Below are 20292 nucleotides of genomic sequence, written 5' to 3'. Positions count from 1 at the left end.
TTACTCAGACTTTCCTTTTAACCAGGGTGAAGAAAAAGACAGAGAGAAAAGAAGAGCTACAAAAGGGACAGATACAAGCTGGAGGGCAAGATGAGTACAGAGTGCTGCGTGAGTAAACTGGCAGAACCCACTGGGGACTGGGGGTGGCCTGCAGTATGACTTAAACTGGGAATGTGAACTCAGAGAAATTCAGAATGGCAGTGTTTATTCTCTCGCATGCTGCAACAAGTTGGGAAAATTAATAGGGACACAAATAGAAGCTTAAAGGTTTATCAAGTTTTAATTTGGGGCTGTACTTATGCTTTGGTTGGAAATAAACCTCAGGGTTGGAAGGACTGCCCATGTTCCCACACATGCACTCCAAGAATCTGAAAGAGCAGTTGCTGCAGAGGAAGAATTGCTGTTGGTGTCCACTTACCTTGTTTCTGAGGTTGACATCAGCATTTCTTCTTAGAAGGTACCTAACTATCCTGTTGTTTCCCTGCTTGCATGCACAAATCAGGGGTGTGTCTCCACCAGCGCTGTCCTGGACGTTCAGGTAGTTGTTGTTGCGCTCCAAAAGGAGATGAACTTCATTGAAATCGTTATTATAAGCTGCCTGACAAACGGGCTGAAGAGAGAAGATAACATTCATCAACACACGTTCCACGAAGACGTCCATCCGTTCTTCCCATTCTGGCTTTCTGCCTGCACAGCCTCAGACACTGCCGGGCACTCTTGGCAGAGGTTGTAGTTCTAGGTGACTTCCAGAAGATGGTGCCAAGAGATACTCCTGCTGCTGCCACACAGCGGCTCTCAGCCCTCGGTTTGAGAAGTCACAACCCTTGCGCACGGAGTGAAGTTCTGCTCCGTGCGATCCGAGGAATAAATCCGGTTCATTTGCACCCATTAGAAAACGCGTTCCGATCTCACAAGAGTTGGTCACTGCATTAAGCAGCAAGCGCTGACAGGGCCATGCCTCTCTAGATCTTCAGCAGGCTTTCCCTTTGCATGGGAACTGTTGAACAAGAGGTACCGCTTCTGGCGCATCAAATTCCAGAACAAAGAGCTTCAAGTTAAACTTCATACCTAAAAATAGGCGCACGTATGCCCACAGCTCAGCTCCTCATCTTCTGAGAACTGCTCGCTGATCAAGTCTGTGGTCAGTGTTTCCAGGCACCCTTGACCTAACCTGCAATTCCATACCTCTCCATCAGCAAGAACTCACACTAAGGAGAGGATAAGAACGACAGGAGTACTACGAGTTTCTAACGGCCTAACACAAGCAGACAACGACAGTGGGAAGGCTGGCAGCATCTGAAATGCTTCAGCATAAAAAAGAGATTTCTTTCTTTTCTTGTCTTCTACACTGAGGTTTTTATTCACCATTTTCCAAGATAGGTATTTAAAAAACATATATTATCTGCAGCTTTCCCTTCACATCCCCCCTTCATTACATCCTAAAGACGTTACAAGGACAAGATCAGAACTTTGAGCCCTTTCCTCATCCTTCTGCAGTTAGCTTTTCCTTTTTTGTTTGTTTCTTTTTCATTTTTGGTTTTGTGTTGTGGTTTTTTTTTCACATTAAAAACATTCATATTATTTACACTTTCCCTTCAGACAATCTTTGATCTGCAACACAAGTTTACGTGCAGCATCATTGCTGCTTAGTCTTCTGGACAGTTGCATAAGAGAAGTGATCTTCTTTTCTAGAGAAAGTATTTACATGTCTACCAGATCTTGCACCACTTCTTCTTTTGTTTTTACTGTACCATACAAAAATCTACACAGAACTCATGCAACATTATAAATTTTCAGCATCTGTCCATAATCTTTTAAAAACCTACGTGTGCCAGTTGCTGTTGTATGCTCCTCCAGAACCAGAGATGTTTATGATTTTGAGGAGAAATCCCTCTTAGTGTAAATGACCTGCACACTGGTGCCACTTAAATGATCAGTTTGCTATAGAACCTTGCTTTCTGTCATGTTGGTGTCTAGTACCATACCATACCATGTCCAAGAAAGAGGAGATCAGGTGGAGTCCGGCTGCACCTCTGGTTTCCCTACTATTCTTACTTTTATGGATTGCTTTGCTTGTTTAAAGATGTAGGAGATTTGTTGTTTAGTTGAGCATGTGCTCAAACCCAAGCCATTTCCCACACAACTTCGGTCCTTTCTAGTCTGATTCCTGATAGTTCAGCAGCTCCTCTAATCAAATGATATTTTTCTGTGCTGTTCTTTCTGTTCTGCCTCAAAGAGTTGTACTTGCTAGGTAATTAAGCCCAAGGCTTTTCTGACTGATTCTCTCATTGACCTTGGGGATCTTTTTCTCAGCCTCTACTCTAGAACCTCCAGTTCTAGATCCTTGATGGACAATGTAGGGCTTACCCTTCCCCAAGAGACTACTGAAGTCATGCACAGAAATCAGCAAAGAAGATTGACATGTGCCCCTTCAAACCTTCTGAAATTGGCTGTTCTCAGAAAGCATCCAGGGCACAAAGGATGTAAGGAAGCAGTTATCATCCACTAACAGCTACTACATGGGTAATTGAGAACGATAATGATGGTGAAGTTGTTGTTATTCCACTGCAGTGGCTGGTTTTTTGTAGAACTGATTTGCTATGCAATCATATGTTCCATTCACAGCAAAAAAAAAAAAAATAAAAAAATAGCCAACAACAACAAAAAAAACCCTACACTAAAAAAAAAAAAAAAGCAAACTCTTTTCCTGGATTTATGGGATTTTATCAAGGTCCACTCTACTGGTTTGCACTCTAGAAAATTCTTCTTTTAGTCAAGGAAAGGTTAGAAGTCACATAGATCAGACTTGGAACACACCTCTCAAATTGAGAAGCGTGGCTCCATGACTGCCGAAGCAAAATATTTAATTCAGGGAACAAAGGCATTCAAACAGTTATAAGCTCATTATCTCGATTTAACAATAGGACTTGAGGAAAAAATGTGTTAGGAAAGAAAAAAGATAAGAAAAATTACAAGTAAGTGGCAACCAGTAGCAATAGGACAAGGGTAATGGATTGAAACTGGAAGAGAGTAGATTTAGGTTAGACATTAGGAGGAAATTATCTAGTGTGAGGGTGGTGAGACACTGAAACAGGTTGCCCAGGGAAGATGCTGATGCCCCATCCCTGGAAGTGTTCAAGGACAGTTTGGACAGGACTTTGAGTAACTTGGTCTAGTGGGAAGTGTCTCAGCCTTAAGGTTCCTTCCAACCCAAATTGTTCTACGATTCCACGACAGGCAAAGGTTTCGTGGCTGAGATCACTCGGTACAAAATTACCAGCTAAGGGGTGCAAGAAAGGGAAAAATCTTTCACTGTCAGTGGGAAGGAAAATACCTCTACACAACTGTTTTTTAATTTATACTGGTTTTAAGAAATTTTGGGCTATGGGATTGAAATCAGGATCTGGAAGTTTACTCAGGTCCAGATGAACTGCCACACCTCAATCTGTCTACCTGTTTTCAGGGCTTCTTGGCTCTCTACCTGCTTAGGAATAAATCATGAGCTATTCAGCAAGTTCTACCACACATGAGATAAAGGTTAAAGGCATGACACTAAGGACAAAGCATTCGGCCAATAGAGAAGAGGCTGAAGTAAAGCTGATCTTGCAAATTAGAGAGTAGTTTCATGTTATAATTGCTACTTCCTTTGAGAACTACAGGGGGTTGCCTAAATTACACCAAAGCTTTGCAGTTGTTTAGACAGACATGAGTCACTTCATAATGTTCAGGTATTCTCAATCAATCCAGTCTCTTCCTGTGCCCTTAAATTCATCCAGAGGTATGCTAGAAACCGAACAGAAAAATCCAAACCATGTTTGCAATGCTGAGGAATGCACTGGTATCCAAAACATACCCCTCAGAAAAGACAACTTACACTTTCTTATTTGCAGTTCTCTAGATTTCTATCCTATATGAATGAACCATACTTTATCCAGAAAACTATAGCTAAATAACACTCATTTCTTGGACAATACTAAGGCAGAGCAGTAGCTCTGGAGAGGAGCAACAAACTCTTTCAGAATACCGTGTAGCCTACCCAGCTCATCACCTTATGAATGCACAGACTGAAGCTCCCTGTAATACTGAAAGATGAGAAGATACTTGATTTCATTGAATAGCTTTTAAACATAGAAGTTAGCTTTCAGCATAGAAATGTAATCTTCTGAAGGAAGGGCTATGAAGTGCTATCTTCAGAAAAAGAAAAAGCAGCATGATCCACTGTATTCACCATCAAAAAGGACCAAAAATCCTCTTCTTTTCCCAAGTACACCAATGGATTTTTTTTTTTTTTTTAAATACTGGACATGTTTAGGTAGCATTTATGCGAGAAATCAAGGGGTATGCTAAATGGACCATTGTCTGGGGACAAAACCCTAAAGATAAGATCTAAAACAAAAAATACATTCATATTCCTAAAACAATCATGGAGGGGAAGAGGGGTTGTTTTCTTAGGTATTAACTTTCTTCTCTATATTCAACATAAGCCAAGGTGTTTGTAATTTACGAAGTTGTCTGTTTTTTGCACCACGCTCAGAATCCTTCTGATCTCAACACAACACCATAATCAATGCTGAACACTACTTTTCTCTGTGAAGTCACAATAATTACACTGGTTATTGTATTTTCTTTACTCCTACAAACAGTCCTTCTCTCTATTTGTAATAAACAAAGACAGCATTTCACAGGAAAGCTTCCACATTTGTATAACCCTGTGTATAGGAAGCTGGGAAGGGAACAGATCAAACACAGATAATACCAGTATCTTCAATAGCTTCAGTTACTGTGCAGAAAATGCTCACGTACCTCTGAATAGAGTATCCCCATGCCTATCTTCACTGCCTGAGTTTGTTCTTGTTCACCAGCCCAACAAGTTAACCTCTCTTGAACGCGCTTGACTTTGTCTGAATCTGGTTAATATTTAACTGGTTAATATAAGTATCCCTCTTTCTTAAGCTACAACTGCTTGAAGTGATCTCTACTTGGTAGAAACAATTGTCTTCAGAAACCCAACCCAGGAAGGTAAACGTGAACAACAGCTTACAGGAGACTGACAGAACAAGTTACAACAGAGAAGCATTTTTCTCTGTCATTTTTGCAATAACTGCCTCCAGTTGCCTAAAAAGGAAAGCAGCAAAACAAGCTGGGGAGGGGAGGAGTGGGAGAGCGAGGAAGAAAATTTCACAGCTGAAGAAAGAAAGAAAGAAAGAGAGAAAGAGAGAAAGAAAGAAAGAAAGAGAGAAAGAGAGAAAGAGAGAAAGAGAGAAAGAGAGAAAGAGAGAAAGAAAGAAAGAAAGAAAGAAAGAAAGAAAGAAAGAAAGAAAGAAAGAAAGAAAGAAAGAAAGAAAGAAAGAAAGAAAGAAAGAAAGAAAGAAAGAAAGAAAGAAAGAAAGAAAGAAAGAAAGAAAGAAAGAAAGAAAGAAAGAAAGAGAAAAAACAAAACAAACAAACAAAACAAAAAACATGAAACCTTAAACTTTAAACATGTAACTGTGCAGGACAGCAAGTTTGCCAACCAAGCTACTTCTAACTAAAACATAAATCAAACCCTCTGCATGAATGTCAACGTTTGACTCAGTTTGACAACAATGCTCTCGATCCCCTCCCCCTCCCACCCAGGTAGGGAAAGAGAGAGAAAAAAAAGAAAGAGAGAGACTTGGCTGGATTGAAAACTGAACCGTGCAACTTTATTTGTAATACTAATACGTGATATAAGAGAGTATATATATATATATATATAGTGATTATACAAAGGTGTGGTAGAAACCTCTTGCCTCCCCCCACCCCCAGCAACTCCCACAGCACTTCCCTCAGATGAGACAGTTCCGAGGAATCCCAAAGCTGCTCCTGGAGAAAGGCAGAGAGTTACGAGGGTCAGGAGGGCTTGAGGTCGATGGGTCGATGACGATGGGCAGATGGTGTTTTCCCAGACGCCGCCCACGAACAAAAGAGAGAGAAAAAGACAGAAGAAGGAAAGCAGACAGAGAGGCAAAGCGAAGTGGCGAGAGAGCAAAGCAGGAAGGAAGGAAGTTTTCTTCTGTCATCTCCGACCTTCCCCCGAGCCTACGTAGATATATGGAATGGAATATCTCTGGCCAGTTTTGCTGTTCGTCTAACCCAGCCTCCCACGGGGGGGGCCACAAATCCCCCCGTAGTGTCTGAGCCGGCAGAGCAAAGGCACGACCTTGAGAGCTCAGCAATTATAAAAACATTCCAGTGTCTTATCAACCTAGCAGAACACGCAGTTGCTAGTTGAAGAAAGCTCACTGAAATAAAAAAAAATATCAGCAAAAGAAAAACTGGCTTTATCCTGGCTCAAACCAGGACATTCCACCCCTTATTCCATACCATACATCACGTACAGGCTCTATACCTTACCAGTTGCTACATTAAGAGTTCTCTCCCAACATCAAATTACCCTGAGGTACATATTGTACCTCACCATCCTCCATCATCACACACCAAGTATGTCCAGGTTCCTGAGCAAAAGCAATACCCTGGATAGTTTTACCTTTGCCTGAAGCAGGATAGACCCAGATACTTTTACCCAACAAGTTTCTTTCACATACCACAGGGACTTTATCCCCATCTGTAGTATGCAAAAGGTCTGATTGAGCAGCCCCAGCCCGATTGATGGATCCTCTGGTATTAACTAACCAGGTGGCCTCTGCCAAATTTTTATCCCAATTTTTGAAAGTTCCACCCCCCATTGCCTTTAGGGTAGCTTTCAACAGACCATTATACCTTTCAATCTTCCCTGAGGCTTGTGCATAGTATGGGATATGGTATATCCATTCAATACCATGCTCTTTAGCCCAATCAGTAACCAGACTATTTTTGAAATGGGTCCCATTATCTGATTCAATTCTCTCTGGAGTACCATGTCTCCACAGAATTTGCCTTTCAAGACCTAAGATAGTATTCCTGGCTGTGGCATGAGGCACAGGATATGCCTCCATAAAGAACAGTATCATAATCCCTAAAAATACCAAGCCAGTGATTATACGATTGATGATGGCTACTGTTCTATCAATAAACCACAAAACGATTACAAGAGCAGCCACAAAAAGCAGAATGCTCTCAGCTGCATACCACAAGTACAGCTGCAGACTTGAAAGAAAATCTAGTAGATTCATGGCATCAAACATCTGTTCAGTTTTCAATCCATCGGGAAATTCAGCAAAATTTTTTGCCATTGCTACACGAGGGATTTCTCCGATCAGAGATGGAAATCTGGGCTTAAAATTCGAGCCCCACGTTTGGCGCCAATAAATTGTTGTCAACGTTTGACTCAGTTTGACAACAATGCTCTCGATCCCCTCCCCCTCCCACCCAGGTAGGGAAAGAGAGAGAAAAAAAAGAAAGAGAGAGACTTGGCTGGATTGAAAACTGAACCGTGCAACTTTATTTGTAATACTAATACGTGATATAAGAGAGTATATATATATATATATATATATATATATATATATATAGTGATTATACAAAGGTGTGGTAGAAACCTCTTGCCTCCCCCCAACCCCAGCAACTCCCACAGCACTTCCCTCAGATGAGACAGTTCTGAGGAATCCCAAAGCTGCTCCTGGAGAAAGGCAGAGAGTTACGAGGGTCAGGAGGGCTTGAGGTCGATGGGTTGATGACGATGGGCAGATGGTGTTTTCCCAGACGCCGCCCACGAACAAAAGAGAGAGAAAAAGACAGAAGAAGGAAAGCAGACAGAGAGGCAAAGCGAAGTGGCGAGAGAGCAAAGCAGGAAGGAAGGAAGTTTTCTTCTGTCATCTCCGACCTTCCCCCGAGCCTACGTAGATATATGGAATGGAATATCTCTGGCCAGTTTTGCTGTTCGTCTAACCCAGCCTCCCACGGGGGGGGCACAAATCCCCCCGTAGTGTCTGAGCCGGCAGAGCAAATGCACGACCTTGAGAGCTCAGCAATTATAAAAACATTCCAGTGTCTTATCAACCTAGCAGAACACGCAGTTGCTAGTTGAAGAAAGCTCACTGAAATAAAAAAAAAATCAGCAAAAGAAAAACTGGCTTTATCCTGGCTCAAACCAGGACAATGAGCACTTCTGACACCTACTGAGAAAAGAGTTAGCAACTAGATCCCACACCTTGAATGAGAGTTCCCAGTATAATTAACTTCAGTCTCTTCCACCACCTTTACTCAGTCTTCTCTTCCTAGCCCAGCCCAAACAATGAATATGGTTTATGCTTAAGCTGCCAATTTTATATGTCAATTGTTGTTGAGCAATTGTTGTTGATGTCATTGTCCCTTTTCAGTGTTCATGGCTCTGAATAAAAGATGCTGATAGTATTTTCGCACCATCCTCAGACAGTATTTCTGAGTAAGCCATGCGTATTTCAAGTGTCTGCAGACCCCAAAATCTCTTTTGTCTTTATAGTTTAAAATCACTTTTCCTGTCCTCATAAAAGAGGGGCTCCAGTCCTCAGATCATTTTCGTGACCCTTCTATGGACACATTCCAACAGGTCCACATCTTTCGTGTGCTGGGAGCACCAGAGCTGGGCCCAGCATTCTAGGTGAGGTCTCACCAGGGCAGAGTAGAGGGGCAGAATCACCTCAATCTGCTGGTCACACTTCTTTTGATACACCGCAGGGTGGGGTTCACCTTCTAGGCTGCAACTGCACATTGGTGGCTCATGACCAGTTTCTGATCCACTAGTACCCCCACGTCCTTTTCCACAGGGGGTTTTCTGGTGCAATGTGTTTTTCTGTTTGGGTTTGTGTTGATGGCTGCACTCTGTGGTCTCAGAGGTCCTTTCCAACCATGACAATTCTGTGATAAATGAATGGTAACAAGGAAAGTATTTTAAAAAAACACAAGGAGAAAAAGACCCAACCAAAACGCCTCCATGAAACACAGCAATATTTTCAGGCATCACCTTTGAAAAGACAGTATGAGCTACTACTTAATCCAGCATCACATATCTGACCCTCTTGAAAATCACTTCTAGGACTTCTGCCGCCAGAGCTTTAAGTGGATAGCAGGTAAGCAACCCAAATGTGATGAGGTATGAGATTTATGCAAATGCTAAGAAGTCTCCTAACCATAGGTTAGACACCTCTTTCAGCCTCCTGACCCATGGTGCAATTTGATCTTTATCAATGTCATGCAAATGTACTGCTTATAATAAAATAACACCACCCTTTAAATACTCTGCTTCATACAGCACCTATGTGTGGAGACATCATAGAGTACTGGTGTTCCTAAGTGAAATCTTGTTTCATTTTGATTGCAAAGCTTTCTTCCATTGAACCAGCCTGCTAGTGCAGACAGACCAGGAACTGCGGCAGAAGACACAAGCAAGGCAGTCAAAGCAGAGGTGAGTACATATGTGCTCATGGTCTCTTTCTCTGTTGCCTGTCTCTGTAGAGATGTGCAGCCTTGCTCTTCTGCAGTTGCTTGTCAGACTAGACAGATTCTGATCTACAGGGCTGATGCTAAGCATCAAGGTGCATGTTTGCCGACACTGAGGAGAGGAAGAAGTCTTTGACCTGCACAATTGGGAAAAAAAGATTAACCAATAGTTTTATTTTGTTCTACTCATGTTGTTTGGGTTGCTGTGGTTTGTTTTTTTTTTGCTAAGGATGTCACAGTGAACACATGAAAATCTTGGTATGCAAAGCGTGAGCATAAACTGGGTATTTTGTTCCACAGTTTCAAATGCATTTTAGCTTTCCTTGTAAGCTCCCCTGGAGCCTGCTAGCCACACTAACTGCCCTGGCGCCTTTCTGTCCAAAAGAGAGTGTATCTGGAAAAAAATGTATGACTCCCTTGAGAACACCTTGCTGAGAATACCAGAGGGCTGTGATGCCAACCAGCGTGATCTGGAAAGGCTGAAGAGTTGGGCAGAGAGGAACCTAAAGAGGTTCAACAAGGGCAAATGTAGGGTCCTGCACATCGGAAGGAATAACCCCTTGCACCAATACAGCTTGGGGCTGACCTGGTAGAAAGCAGCTCTGTGGAAAAAGACCTGGAAGTCCTGGTGGACAGCAGGATGACCATGACCTAGCAATGTGCCCTCGCGGTCAAGATGACCAGTGGCAGTCCGGGGTGCATCAAGAAGATCATGGCAAGGAGGTTGAGAGAGGTTATCCTTCCCCTCTACTCTGTCCTGGTGAGGCCACATACGGAATACTGCATCCCATTCTGGGCTCCCCAGTTCATGAAGGACAAGGAACTACTGGGGAGAGTCCGGCACAGAACCACTGAGATCGTTAGGGGACGAGAGTATGTAGCATATGAGGAAAGGCTGAGAGAGCTGGGTCTGATCAGACTGCAGGAGAGGAGACTGAGGGGGGATCTCATAAACTCTTCTAAATATCTAAAGCAGGATGGGACCAGACTCTTTTCAGTGGTGTCCAGTGACAGGACAAGCGGCAGTGGTCACAAACTGGAACACAAGAGGTTCAACCTAAGCATAAGGAGAAACTCCTTCAGTGTAAGGGTAATGGAGCACTAGAACAGGCTGCCCAGAGCAGCTGTGGAATCTCTGTCTCTACAGACACTCAGAGCCTGCCTGGACACCACCCTTTGCAACCTGCTCTAGGTGAACCTCCTCTGGCAAGGCAGGTGGACTAGATAATCTGCAGAGGACCCTTCCAAACCCTAAAATTCTGTGACTCTACCATTCAGCGTATTTCTAGAATGTTTAAAGCTTATTTTCATTTAGTAACAAAAGTGTCCAGAAACAACCTTTTGAATGTATCTTTCAAGTGGTCACTTCCAGTTTGCCATGGCAAATGCTGCTCTTTGGTGCTGTTTCATTAGATAAAAAGAGCAGATGACTGTTCAAGGCTTCTGTTTTGTCACTGAAATTATGAGACAATGCATGACAAGTCTTGGACTTAATAGTACAGATAAAAAAGTATACCCTGAAAAGGAACAGCAGTTTACCCCATTGTCTCACCCATTAGTACAAAAAAAAATGGATTTCAGCTCAACTTTTTAGCTTCATTCCCAAACAATGTTACTCATGAAGGAATAGAAGAAGGTGTTATACTTCTGTTTGAAATTAATAAAACAGCTGAAACCTGTGGAGTACAAAACTAAACTATAAAAATCTCCTTAGAGAGCACACAGTTGGGATGATTTCTGTGCTTCTAAGATAAAAATCGAAGTAATCTTCTTCAGAGTGGATGGATGGCCTAGAGTGAGTTTGGATGGTAATATTCAAATCAAGGGTGTATCCCAGTTTTGCTTTAATCCAAACACTCTAGTGACTCAAGAGGTAGATGTTAAAATATTTAAATGTTAAAAATCATTCCCACTGTACATCAGGAAGTATACTGCTTTCATGACCTGTCTAGTTTTTCCATGCTGATTACAAATGTGGCTACAGCCCAAAAGCAGGGCGATAACTAGATAGAAGGCACTCTAGAATTTCTCATCAGAAAAAGCTTCCCTGGGAGCATCAGTCACCCCCAAAACCCCATGAAAATGCAGTCTTTCTCCAAGTGGCCAAGACAAAGATTTACAGTAGGGAGGACCGTAGATGAGAGAGAAAGGAACGGAAAAATTAACACCAATATCATACAAGCAAATTGCACCAGGTCTGCTCCTCCTACACGACTTCTTTCACACAGCCCCAAGATGTGGTGCCTCCTCCTGCTGCTCTGCTCCCAAGGAATTGCCTTCTCGGCAGGATCCACAACATCCTCCACTCTGACTTCAGACAAAAGCCAGTACACCAAGAACCGCAACCCTGAATCCTTCATGAATGTGGTAAGTTGGGTCACCTTCTCTCCCTTTCTTCCTAAATTGTCTCTCCCCACACCTCTACCACCACCCCATCACTAACAATCCCTGTCAGGAGGCTAAAAGCAGGACTCCTTCAAAGGGTTCTCTCCAGCACTGTGGTAGGGAGCACTCGCCTAGAAGGAACCTTGATGCTGCTATCCAAGCAGCCCGAGCTGCCAGAGAAGAATTCCTTTGCAAGGCAGGCAAAGGCTGCTCTCTAGTCTCCAGGGAGGCCAAGTCCTCTCCTTCCATCACAATCTGTCTGCTCAGCACAGTGGCAAGGGAGGTTCAACCTCTTCATCAGACTGGAGATTCTCACAGCACACAGTAACCCAAGAACCCTTGTTCTGAAGCACTGAAGAAATCCTCACAGTACATGCAAAATCAGGTGTGTGTGGTCTTCCTATGAGCTCCCTAGAGACAAGAGCTCCACCCTTGTTTGCCTTGCCTACAGGGCTGGCCTAATCACACTTTGGCAAGAAAGGAATCATTATGGACCAAACCCCACAGCATTAGGCATTTTCTTATAGAGATACTGCTGCCCGTTCCCTCTCCAGAAAGGTATGATCTGCATCAGCATTGCTCAGCAGCCCAAAAGGTAAGGCACTCAGGACAGTTCTGCTTTGTCTTGTAATAACAGGTCGAACAGCGGACAGTTACCACCTAAGTGGGTGTGAAGAAGACTCTGATGCATCTTCTTATAAAACCTGTAATGCTTATTCTCAGCAACAGTCCCTGTGGCCGGGGCCCTTGCACTATCATCACAGAACAGCCCACACCCACACTGCTTAGCTTGGTCACCTCCAAAACTAAACAACTTACATGTTAACTAACTCTCTTTTGGCTTCCCACAGAGTGAAATGATCAGGTATCATGGATACCCCAGCGAGGAGTATCAAGTCACCACAGAAGATGGATACATTCTTGGTGTTTTCAGAATTCCTGCTGGGAGGAACAGCCAAAATACAGGTGGGACACAGTTACAGGACATAAGGAATGTCTGAGAGCCAGCTCCTGCATGGGTGCCCGCTCTTTCCCCTTTGCACAAGCAATGGCATTTTCCACACCTTTCCACCTCAGGAACAGCACTACTCAGGCATGTGGTCTTAATTCTGAATCCATCTGAAGTCCACAAGTTCAGTATGTCTATTCTTTTTTCAGACTTTTCTAATAATTTTGTCATATCCCTTTTTTACAGTGCAAAAGCCTGCAGTCTTGCTACAACATGGTGCTTTAGCAGATGCTACCAATTGGATTTCTAACCTGCCCAACAACAGCCTGGGCTTCCTCCTCGCAGATGCCGGCTATGACGTCTGGTTGGGAAACAGTCGAGGGAACACCTGGTCTTTGAAACACCAGACCCTTCAGCCCTGCCAGAAGGAGTTCTGGCAGTTCAGGTATTCCATGGTGAAAGAATTAATGAAGAAAGCAACTTTCAGAGGTCTAGCAAGCTTGGGTAGTTAATATGGGGATGCAGAACCCTTTTCCTTTTAGTTATTTGAAATAATCCCCTTCTCGATTATATGAAATCCATATTCATGTACTCTGGCTTCAGTTGGGACATGCATCATTTAGAGACTAAGCCAGCTCTTTCCTCCTTATGCAGCCACATCTGGGCATGTCAGGGGGGTCAAAAGAAGGATTTGACTTCATGATCTGGACAGGACTTTCTGGAATGAGCACATCCAGAAGTGAAGCTGGAAGTACATACCTTTTTCACTTTGTCCGTACATAGTACTGGCTTATTTGGGGAAAAGACTTCTAACACTGGAAGGCATCTGTAACCTTGAAGTCTCCCACCAGATACCATGTTCCAGGTGCAGACAGGAGAGGAGACTGGTCAAGTCAGTCTAGAAACCAAATTTTTCACAAGTGATGTTAACTGAGAGAGAATTTATTTTGTGACCCATGCTAGTTAGAGCACTGATCACAGTCCCCCAAGGGCTGCTGCTGACAGGAACAACTGGCACCTCCTCCTCAGAGAAACCAGGGCATCAGGCAGCCTGGCAGGACAGCTCCATCCCTCTACCCCCTTCCCCAGCTCAAGCAAGAAAGCAGACAAAGTGTGCAACCTCATCTTTCAGTGGGTTCTTCTTGGTGCAATGAACAAAGCTGACATCAGCAACTTGCGCTGTGATAACCCAATTGTCTGCTAGCTTTTTGTGTTTCTACCCTGCAGCTTCGATGAGATAGGTAAATACGATATTCCAGCAGAGCTGTATTTCATCATGAATAGAACGGGACAGAAGGATGTATACTATGTTGGTCACTCCGAAGGCACAACTGCAGGTAATGTCTGGACTAGCTGGGTACAAAATACTCAATGTCACTACCTGATTGCAATCTCTCTCTCTGTTAAGTACCTTTCTTTCTCAAAATAAGTTACTAAAGGAAGAAAAACTTTCTAAACTGACACTTGCCAAGTAGAGGGAACTCCTAAGAACTGTTCTATCTGAAACAAGCAAATAACAGGCCATCCAACACCACTTTAGACTACTGGTGTATAGAAGATATTATTTGCCAGGTACCATGTACTGCAGTTTGTTAAATAACCATTTTTATTTCACTCTAAGCATTTATCTTTGTTTTACATAGCATTCCAGCAATTTGATGTTTTTCTTACAGTTTTAGTAAAAATGAGCTTTTATGAATCTCAGGCTTTAAGACAAATATGCTGAAACTTTGTGGATCAGATGTAAATACCAGTGCAACAGTCCATAAAACAGTTGAAACAACAGAAGTAAAAAAATAATTACTAAGTCTCATAACTTAATGCCAGATTATTATTTAAGGCATAGCTAATGTCTGACTATAACTCACCCCTTTATTATTTAAAAAAAAATTACCAGTACTGGAAATCAGAAAAGAAAGATCAATGCCAAAAAATTATTTGCTATTAGCACCTGCATACCAATATCAACTCACTTACAGTCTTCAAATGTTTTTAGTATGTAAGATTAACATACAAGATCCATGACTTTCTTTGAGTTCAGATACATATGTTTCAGGCAACCAGTTCTCACCAAATCCATCAGTGGAGAAATTTGGACATATAAAGAAAACAGGATGGAATGCACACTTTTTTTGGTTTGACTTCCTTCCTTGCTTCCCCATGTGCTTCCTTTATGTGTCCATTCCCTCTCACATGGGTTTGCTCTTGGTTACAACTGAAACATTCTGCTCTTAACCTACAAACCTTCAGATAATTATTGTACTAATGCATGCCAGCATGAACTTACACAGTCTTTATAGACTGCAAGCTGAAAAACTCATTATTTTTTTACAGTCTGGGGAACTTTAGAGGAATTTGGTCTGAAGAAATATGGTTAATGCATCTTCTCCAGAAAAACAGATCTAATGCAAAATTATCAGCTCTTAGAAAACCAGTATCAGGACATGTACTAAGTAACTGGTGATTTTAGAATTAACTCGGTCTCCAAATACAAGTTTCAAGTAAAACAATTTTAATGTTAGGTCTGCAGCACAGCAATGTACAACATACAATGGGCTGCTAATCTAGCCTCACTTCTTCTTTTCTGCATATTGCTTTTTACTTAGTTGGTCTGCGGAGATCTCTTCACTAACCTGACTTGAGTCTTCTGTTTTTACAGGCTTCATAGCATTTGGTACTTATCCTGAGTTGGCTCAGAGGATCAAGGTGCTCTTTGCTTTGGGACCAGTAACCACAATCACATACGCTACCAGTCCTCTGGTAAAATTTGCACGTCTTCCCCAGTCACTGATCAGGGTACGTTCTTCCTCTTTCTTAAAGATGTAATTTTATGCTTGGTCTCTACTGAGCAGTCTTGAAAGGGGTGATGAGTTAGGAAGGAATTCAGTGTATCAGACTGCTGACAGTGCTGGCACACTTCAGGCTTTCCATAGAGCTAAGCTGCAAGGCTTGACAAGGCATCTTTCGGAACTTCACATAACAGGTATTCTTTCACTGATATTTGCTTAAATCAAATATCTTTGAAGGAAGCTCACCATTATCAGAACAAAAGGAGTCTAACAAAGTTACTAAATCTTGCCTTAAGCATCAGGAGAAAACCACAAATAAGATCCCTTGCATCTTATTCTTATCAGACACGCACATCATTTATGCTTGTGAAATATTTACCTGTAAAACGATGAAGGAAACTTCAAGGGAGATACCTGTTTCACACCAGAATCTGCCAATTTAATGGAATTTGCTGGGAATGGTGGAAATCCTGTGTGCTATACTTGATGTCAGAAGCTGTACATGATCTTGCTGTCCAGGATGCACTCATTATGTGACTATAGAGCATCCAGCTCTACACCTTTCTTGTTTGTCTGCTCTCTCCTTACTTAGTAGCAATACTCACACTGTAGTTTGTGCACCTGCCTAGAAGAAATATTTGGGGGAAAGAGGGACTTGCTATGCTCTGCACTCATGAGTGCAAACCAATTGTCCTTTCTCACTGAGGTCAGAGCACTATAAACAGATGGTGACCTCCACAACTTATGCCCATTACTAAGAAGCAGGAAGAACATATGATGTTCTTCCAAGAGGCAGGGCTATTGGGGAAGAGGGAGTGACAGTTTTCTGCATGAAATATTCCTGCCACTAGGAAAAAATAATAAAAAAGTTGTGTGCTTTTCCTCTCCACAGTTGCTTCTTGGCTGCAAAGGTGTTCTTCAACAGAATGAACTGCTGAAAGGACTTATAATACAGTTCTGTAGATCTCTGGGAAAAGTCTGTGGCAGTGTCATATCCCACATAGCTGGGGGCAGATTACAAAATCTGAACACGGTAAGCGTGTCCAAGAACACCTTAATACAAGTAAAGCTAAAGTAATTTTGAAGGAAAACCACTTCTTTGCCTCATGCCTATGTACAGTTGCAGGGACATAGAGAAATGTGTTGGGGTTTTCAAGTAATGACAATTAGGATCTCAGCTGATGATGAGATGTGCCACCTGACACATTCAAATCACACAAGGAAGAAAGGCTGAATTCAGAAAGGTCCCATCTTGCCATGATCTTCCTCAGTGTTCCCTCTTATGGGACTAAGACAAGGAAAAGTTGGACAGATATCAAAGCTTTACAGCATGGACAAATAGATGGAGAAAGATTTTATTTTCTTTTGCACAAATCCTATTCTCTTTCCTGAATAAGAAGACATCCAAATCACCTTGAACACAAGAGGTGGTTTCTTCTTGGTTGCTACATCTCAAAATATTTCCAGCCAAAACTCAAAGCTGTTTCTTCACTCTCCTCTCAGCAGAAGGATCACATTCCTTTACTCTGGCTGCTACCTTTTTCTTGCAGACCCTCCACATGTCTGTTTGCTGGTAGCTTTTGATCTCTCCTACTCAGACTGGTGAACAAGTATTCCTATAGAAATCTCCCACAATTGTAGCCTCATTATGCTGAAGAAGACAGTCTCTTACACTGATGAAGCACAGCACTATTTAAAAGCCTCACACAAACTCTGGAACCTTGGGAAAAAAAAAGGCCATAGGCACTGCCCAATTGCTGCTTTGCATATGTTTAAGCACTAACATGGGAAAGACCCTCCCAAAGGGATAAAATTATACATACTTACTACTACTGTCAAATCATGTATTTGTGAGTCTCCCCTCAATCTTCTGTAGGAAATGTGAAGACTGTCATATTAAGAGGGGGGTTTAACAGAGCAGCAGTATGTTGCTCAGGTCCTTCACAGCTTTGATGCCTACCTTTGTAGTGCTTCTGCTTTCTCTCCAGAGTCGAACAGATATAATTGTCGGACATTACCCTGCTGGAAGTTCAGTACAGGATTTTCTTCACTGGCATCAGGTATAACTGTCTGCTGACATATAAACAAATTCTTACTACTTCTTTAGTGCACCCAAAAACTTGAAGGGAAGTCCAGAGGTGATATTTTGCCAGCCTCTAGCAAAGGCTTCTTAAGTGGCTACAAAGCAAACACAGATACAGCAGAATAGAAGAAAATAGCAAAAGCAGGACAGAAAGCAGATTTTTAGCACATCACCAGTTACTTGAAGCCTTGAAGTAACGGTTCTCTAAACTGACTTTTTCACAAATGAAATTACTTGTCAGGTTTGGGAAAAAAACAATTAACATAAATTGATGTAAAAAAAAACCCCACCACAATTAAAAAAACCCCACCAAAATCCCACAAAAAACAGATGGGTGCATAATTCTTCATTCATCAATCCTACAGGGCATATATCATGTCTTTTAAACACAGACCCTAAAAATCTGGTGCCTTCTGTCTAATGTCCCATCTCAAAACTGCTGTCAGAGTGCAAGTCATGTACAGTCAAGCTCCTGTGAGGAGTACAGAGCCTCTGGAAATTGTGCCACTACTGTAAGGAGACCAGACAAAACTGACACACAAACCACAAGATGTATAAGGAGACATCTTATATTATGTTAGATTAGTAATAGCCCTGACATATTCTGGGCATTCAGGTCCTTTTTCCATGTGGAAACTGAATCCAACACTGCATCACAAACAAGAACTCCAAATTTAGTCAGCTAAGATAAAAAAGCCAAATTTTAATACCAAAACATAGCAAGGATGGCAGCTCAGGATGAGGAGAGAACATTAGCAAGGAAAAAGGCAATGAAGCCACTCACCTGGCAATCAATCCTCCGTATCCCTGGAAGCTTGCAACTAGAGGAAGGGGTGGGAGTAACTCACAGTCCACTACCTGAGACCTGGCTTCAATCACAGGCAGTAAAAGGTGTCCTGGTCTCTGCCTCTTGCTCTCTTAGCACTTATATTTTATCTGTTCTTTTAACAGATTTCATATGCAGGCCAATTTCAAGCTTATGACTATGGCTCTAAGGAAAACATTAGGAAATACAACCAGGTAAGGCAATGTGGTATTTCCTGAAAACTCATCCTCGAGTCTTGGCAAAATTAAGAACAGAAAAATTCAGACTTTTAGCACCTTGAGTGCTACTGAAAGACGGAGAGAGTGCTCTGATCTAATGTTTCACTGTAACCTAATACTCATAAGTGCAAAACCCTATTCAAAGACAAGATGTAGCTCTTTGCAGACAGCTAACACAAGTTCATTTTATCTCTCCTGCTGATGCAGGGATGTGTCCAGCGACATATCCATTTACCTGCCATTCCAAAATGACTAAGAGCTACACTCAAGAGGGGATTCCTATGGAGCTCTTCATTTCCCCACAAATCCTCAAGGTCTGCCTTTCTGTTGAGAGATGAAATGAATCTCACAGCTGCAGCAATCTCTCCAACTGGCTGACAATAATTTTGTTGAACCAGCACATTTGACTTGCAGTGTCTCGTGCTGAACCAGGGAAAGCTGCTTTCCACGGACAGGAAGGCTCCAGAGATAGAGTTGGTCACTTCCGTCCACACACAGGACCTGAGAAATTTTCTAGGGTAAAATTATAAATGGTCAAAGTCTTTCCCTGCCACTTGATTCGCAAGGAAAACAACTAAGACCAACAGTTGCTGCACTCCATGCCACTACAAAACTGAAAGATCTTCCCACCCTAAATATACACATGAATAAACTCCACTGTCCTTGCATCATAAACACAAACACTGCTCTTTCCCTGTCCTCACCTCTGGAGGCCACAACCAGGTGTCAGACTGCAAGGCCATTTATAGCCAGGCACTACAGGAATAGGATGGATCACTCCCTTTGGCCGTAGGCAGGGAATGTGGTTGGGAAACAGACACTGCAGAGGCTGGCCTTGATCAGTGCAGAAGGGAAAGAGAGAGGTGCCTGCACCGAATCCCTCCTCTAAACACAACTTTGGATACAACAGCATTCACCCAGCTCTCCTGCCTTTCTTGCAGTCCACTCCTCCTGTGTACAAGATAGAGAAGATAAACATTCCAACTGCTGTCTGGAGTGGGGGAGAGGACAAATTTGCAGATCCAAAAGACATGGCCAAGCTACTTCCTCAGATTACTAATCTCATTTACCATGACCATTTTCCTGCCTGGGGACACTTCGATTTCATCTGGGGCCTTGATGCAACGGAGAAAATGTATGAGAAAATCATTGAAATAATGACAAAATATTTTTGAAACCACATGCACAGTGTCAGTTCGCTCAGTAAAACCTCAGGCATTGGGCAGTAACGGTGATAAATGCACAGACACATACAATGGACACCAGACTAGGTATTTCTCTGCACTTGTTTTTTTCCTCCTTACCTCACGTTTTGAGGTTTTACATGGTCTTACTGTGACTGCTGTCTTCCTCAGAAATTTGAGGTGTACAGAAGTGAAAGTTGGAGGTATGAGTAGATATGAACACACACTGCAGGGATCACTTAATTTGATCTGCTTTTCTTTATACGAGACTGATTTTCCTTATAATACACTCCATTGATCTTCTGTCTATCTCATGTACCCCAGGGTATTCCTATGCCAAATCTGTGTCTCTCCATGAAGAATCCTTGGTGGGATTTTCCCATTTCTCTGTTGTAGTATCATTGACCTTAGTTTAAATTAAATAATTTATCCGCTCGACAGAGAACTTGGCTTTTTTTCCTTCTTTCGTCCTCACATTTA

At 42.3% G+C, this 20292-nt stretch overlaps 3 protein-coding genes across 4 annotated transcripts in view; 2 read left to right on the top strand and 1 right to left on the bottom strand.

Moving 5' to 3' along the window:
* Positions 1–680, bottom strand: part of LOC127383623 (ankyrin repeat domain-containing protein 22-like) — a 26560-nt gene extending 25880 nt beyond the window's left edge. For both annotated transcript variants that reach the window (XR_007889242.1, XM_051616818.1), the window contains exon 1: positions 419–680. Coding sequence is in view for 1 of the 2 variants with exons in the window: in XM_051616818.1 (XP_051472778.1) it covers positions 419–661 (243 nt within the window). In the remaining variant the exon portion in view is untranslated. The remainder of the gene's footprint in view (positions 1–418) is intronic.
* An 8623-nt stretch (positions 681–9303) lies between these two features.
* Positions 9304–20257, top strand: LOC127383620 (lysosomal acid lipase/cholesteryl ester hydrolase-like). Its single transcript, XM_051616814.1, has 10 exons — positions 9304–9343; positions 11607–11745; positions 12615–12729; positions 12959–13157; positions 13940–14049; positions 15372–15508; positions 16394–16534; positions 17490–17561; positions 18536–18604; positions 19570–20257. The coding sequence occupies exons 2-10, from the start codon at positions 11614–11616 to the stop codon at positions 19801–19803; spliced, it is 1209 nt and encodes a 402-aa protein (XP_051472774.1). The 5' UTR covers positions 9304–9343; positions 11607–11613; the 3' UTR covers positions 19804–20257.
* The window catches only part of LOC127383624 (lysosomal acid lipase/cholesteryl ester hydrolase-like), a 29551-nt gene continuing 18562 nt past the window's right edge, over positions 9304–20292 (top strand). Inside the window, exon 1 of the mRNA XM_051616820.1 lies at positions 9304–9343. The gene's annotated coding sequence lies outside the window, so the exon portion shown is untranslated. The remainder of the gene's footprint in view (positions 9344–20292) is intronic.

The sequence above is a fragment of the Apus apus genome, chromosome 4, assembly GCF_020740795.1.
Source record: "Apus apus isolate bApuApu2 chromosome 4, bApuApu2.pri.cur, whole genome shotgun sequence".
NCBI lineage: Eukaryota > Metazoa > Chordata > Aves > Apodiformes > Apodidae > Apus > Apus apus.
The sequence above is the reverse complement of the archived record's forward strand: the minus strand, read 5'-3'. Positions and strand labels throughout refer to the sequence as shown.

Coding starts and splice junctions, on each gene's coding strand:
- LOC127383620 (XM_051616814.1), top strand. CDS start 11,614: ATGTGGTGCCTCCTCCTGCTGCTCTGCTCCCAAGGAATTGCCTTCTCG. Junction 13,158..13,939: donor AAGGAGTTCTGGCAGTTCAG/GTATTCCATGGT, acceptor TCTACCCTGCAG/CTTCGATGAGATAGGTAAAT. Junction 15,509..16,393: donor TTCCCCAGTCACTGATCAGG/GTACGTTCTTCC, acceptor TCCTCTCCACAG/TTGCTTCTTGGCTGCAAAGG.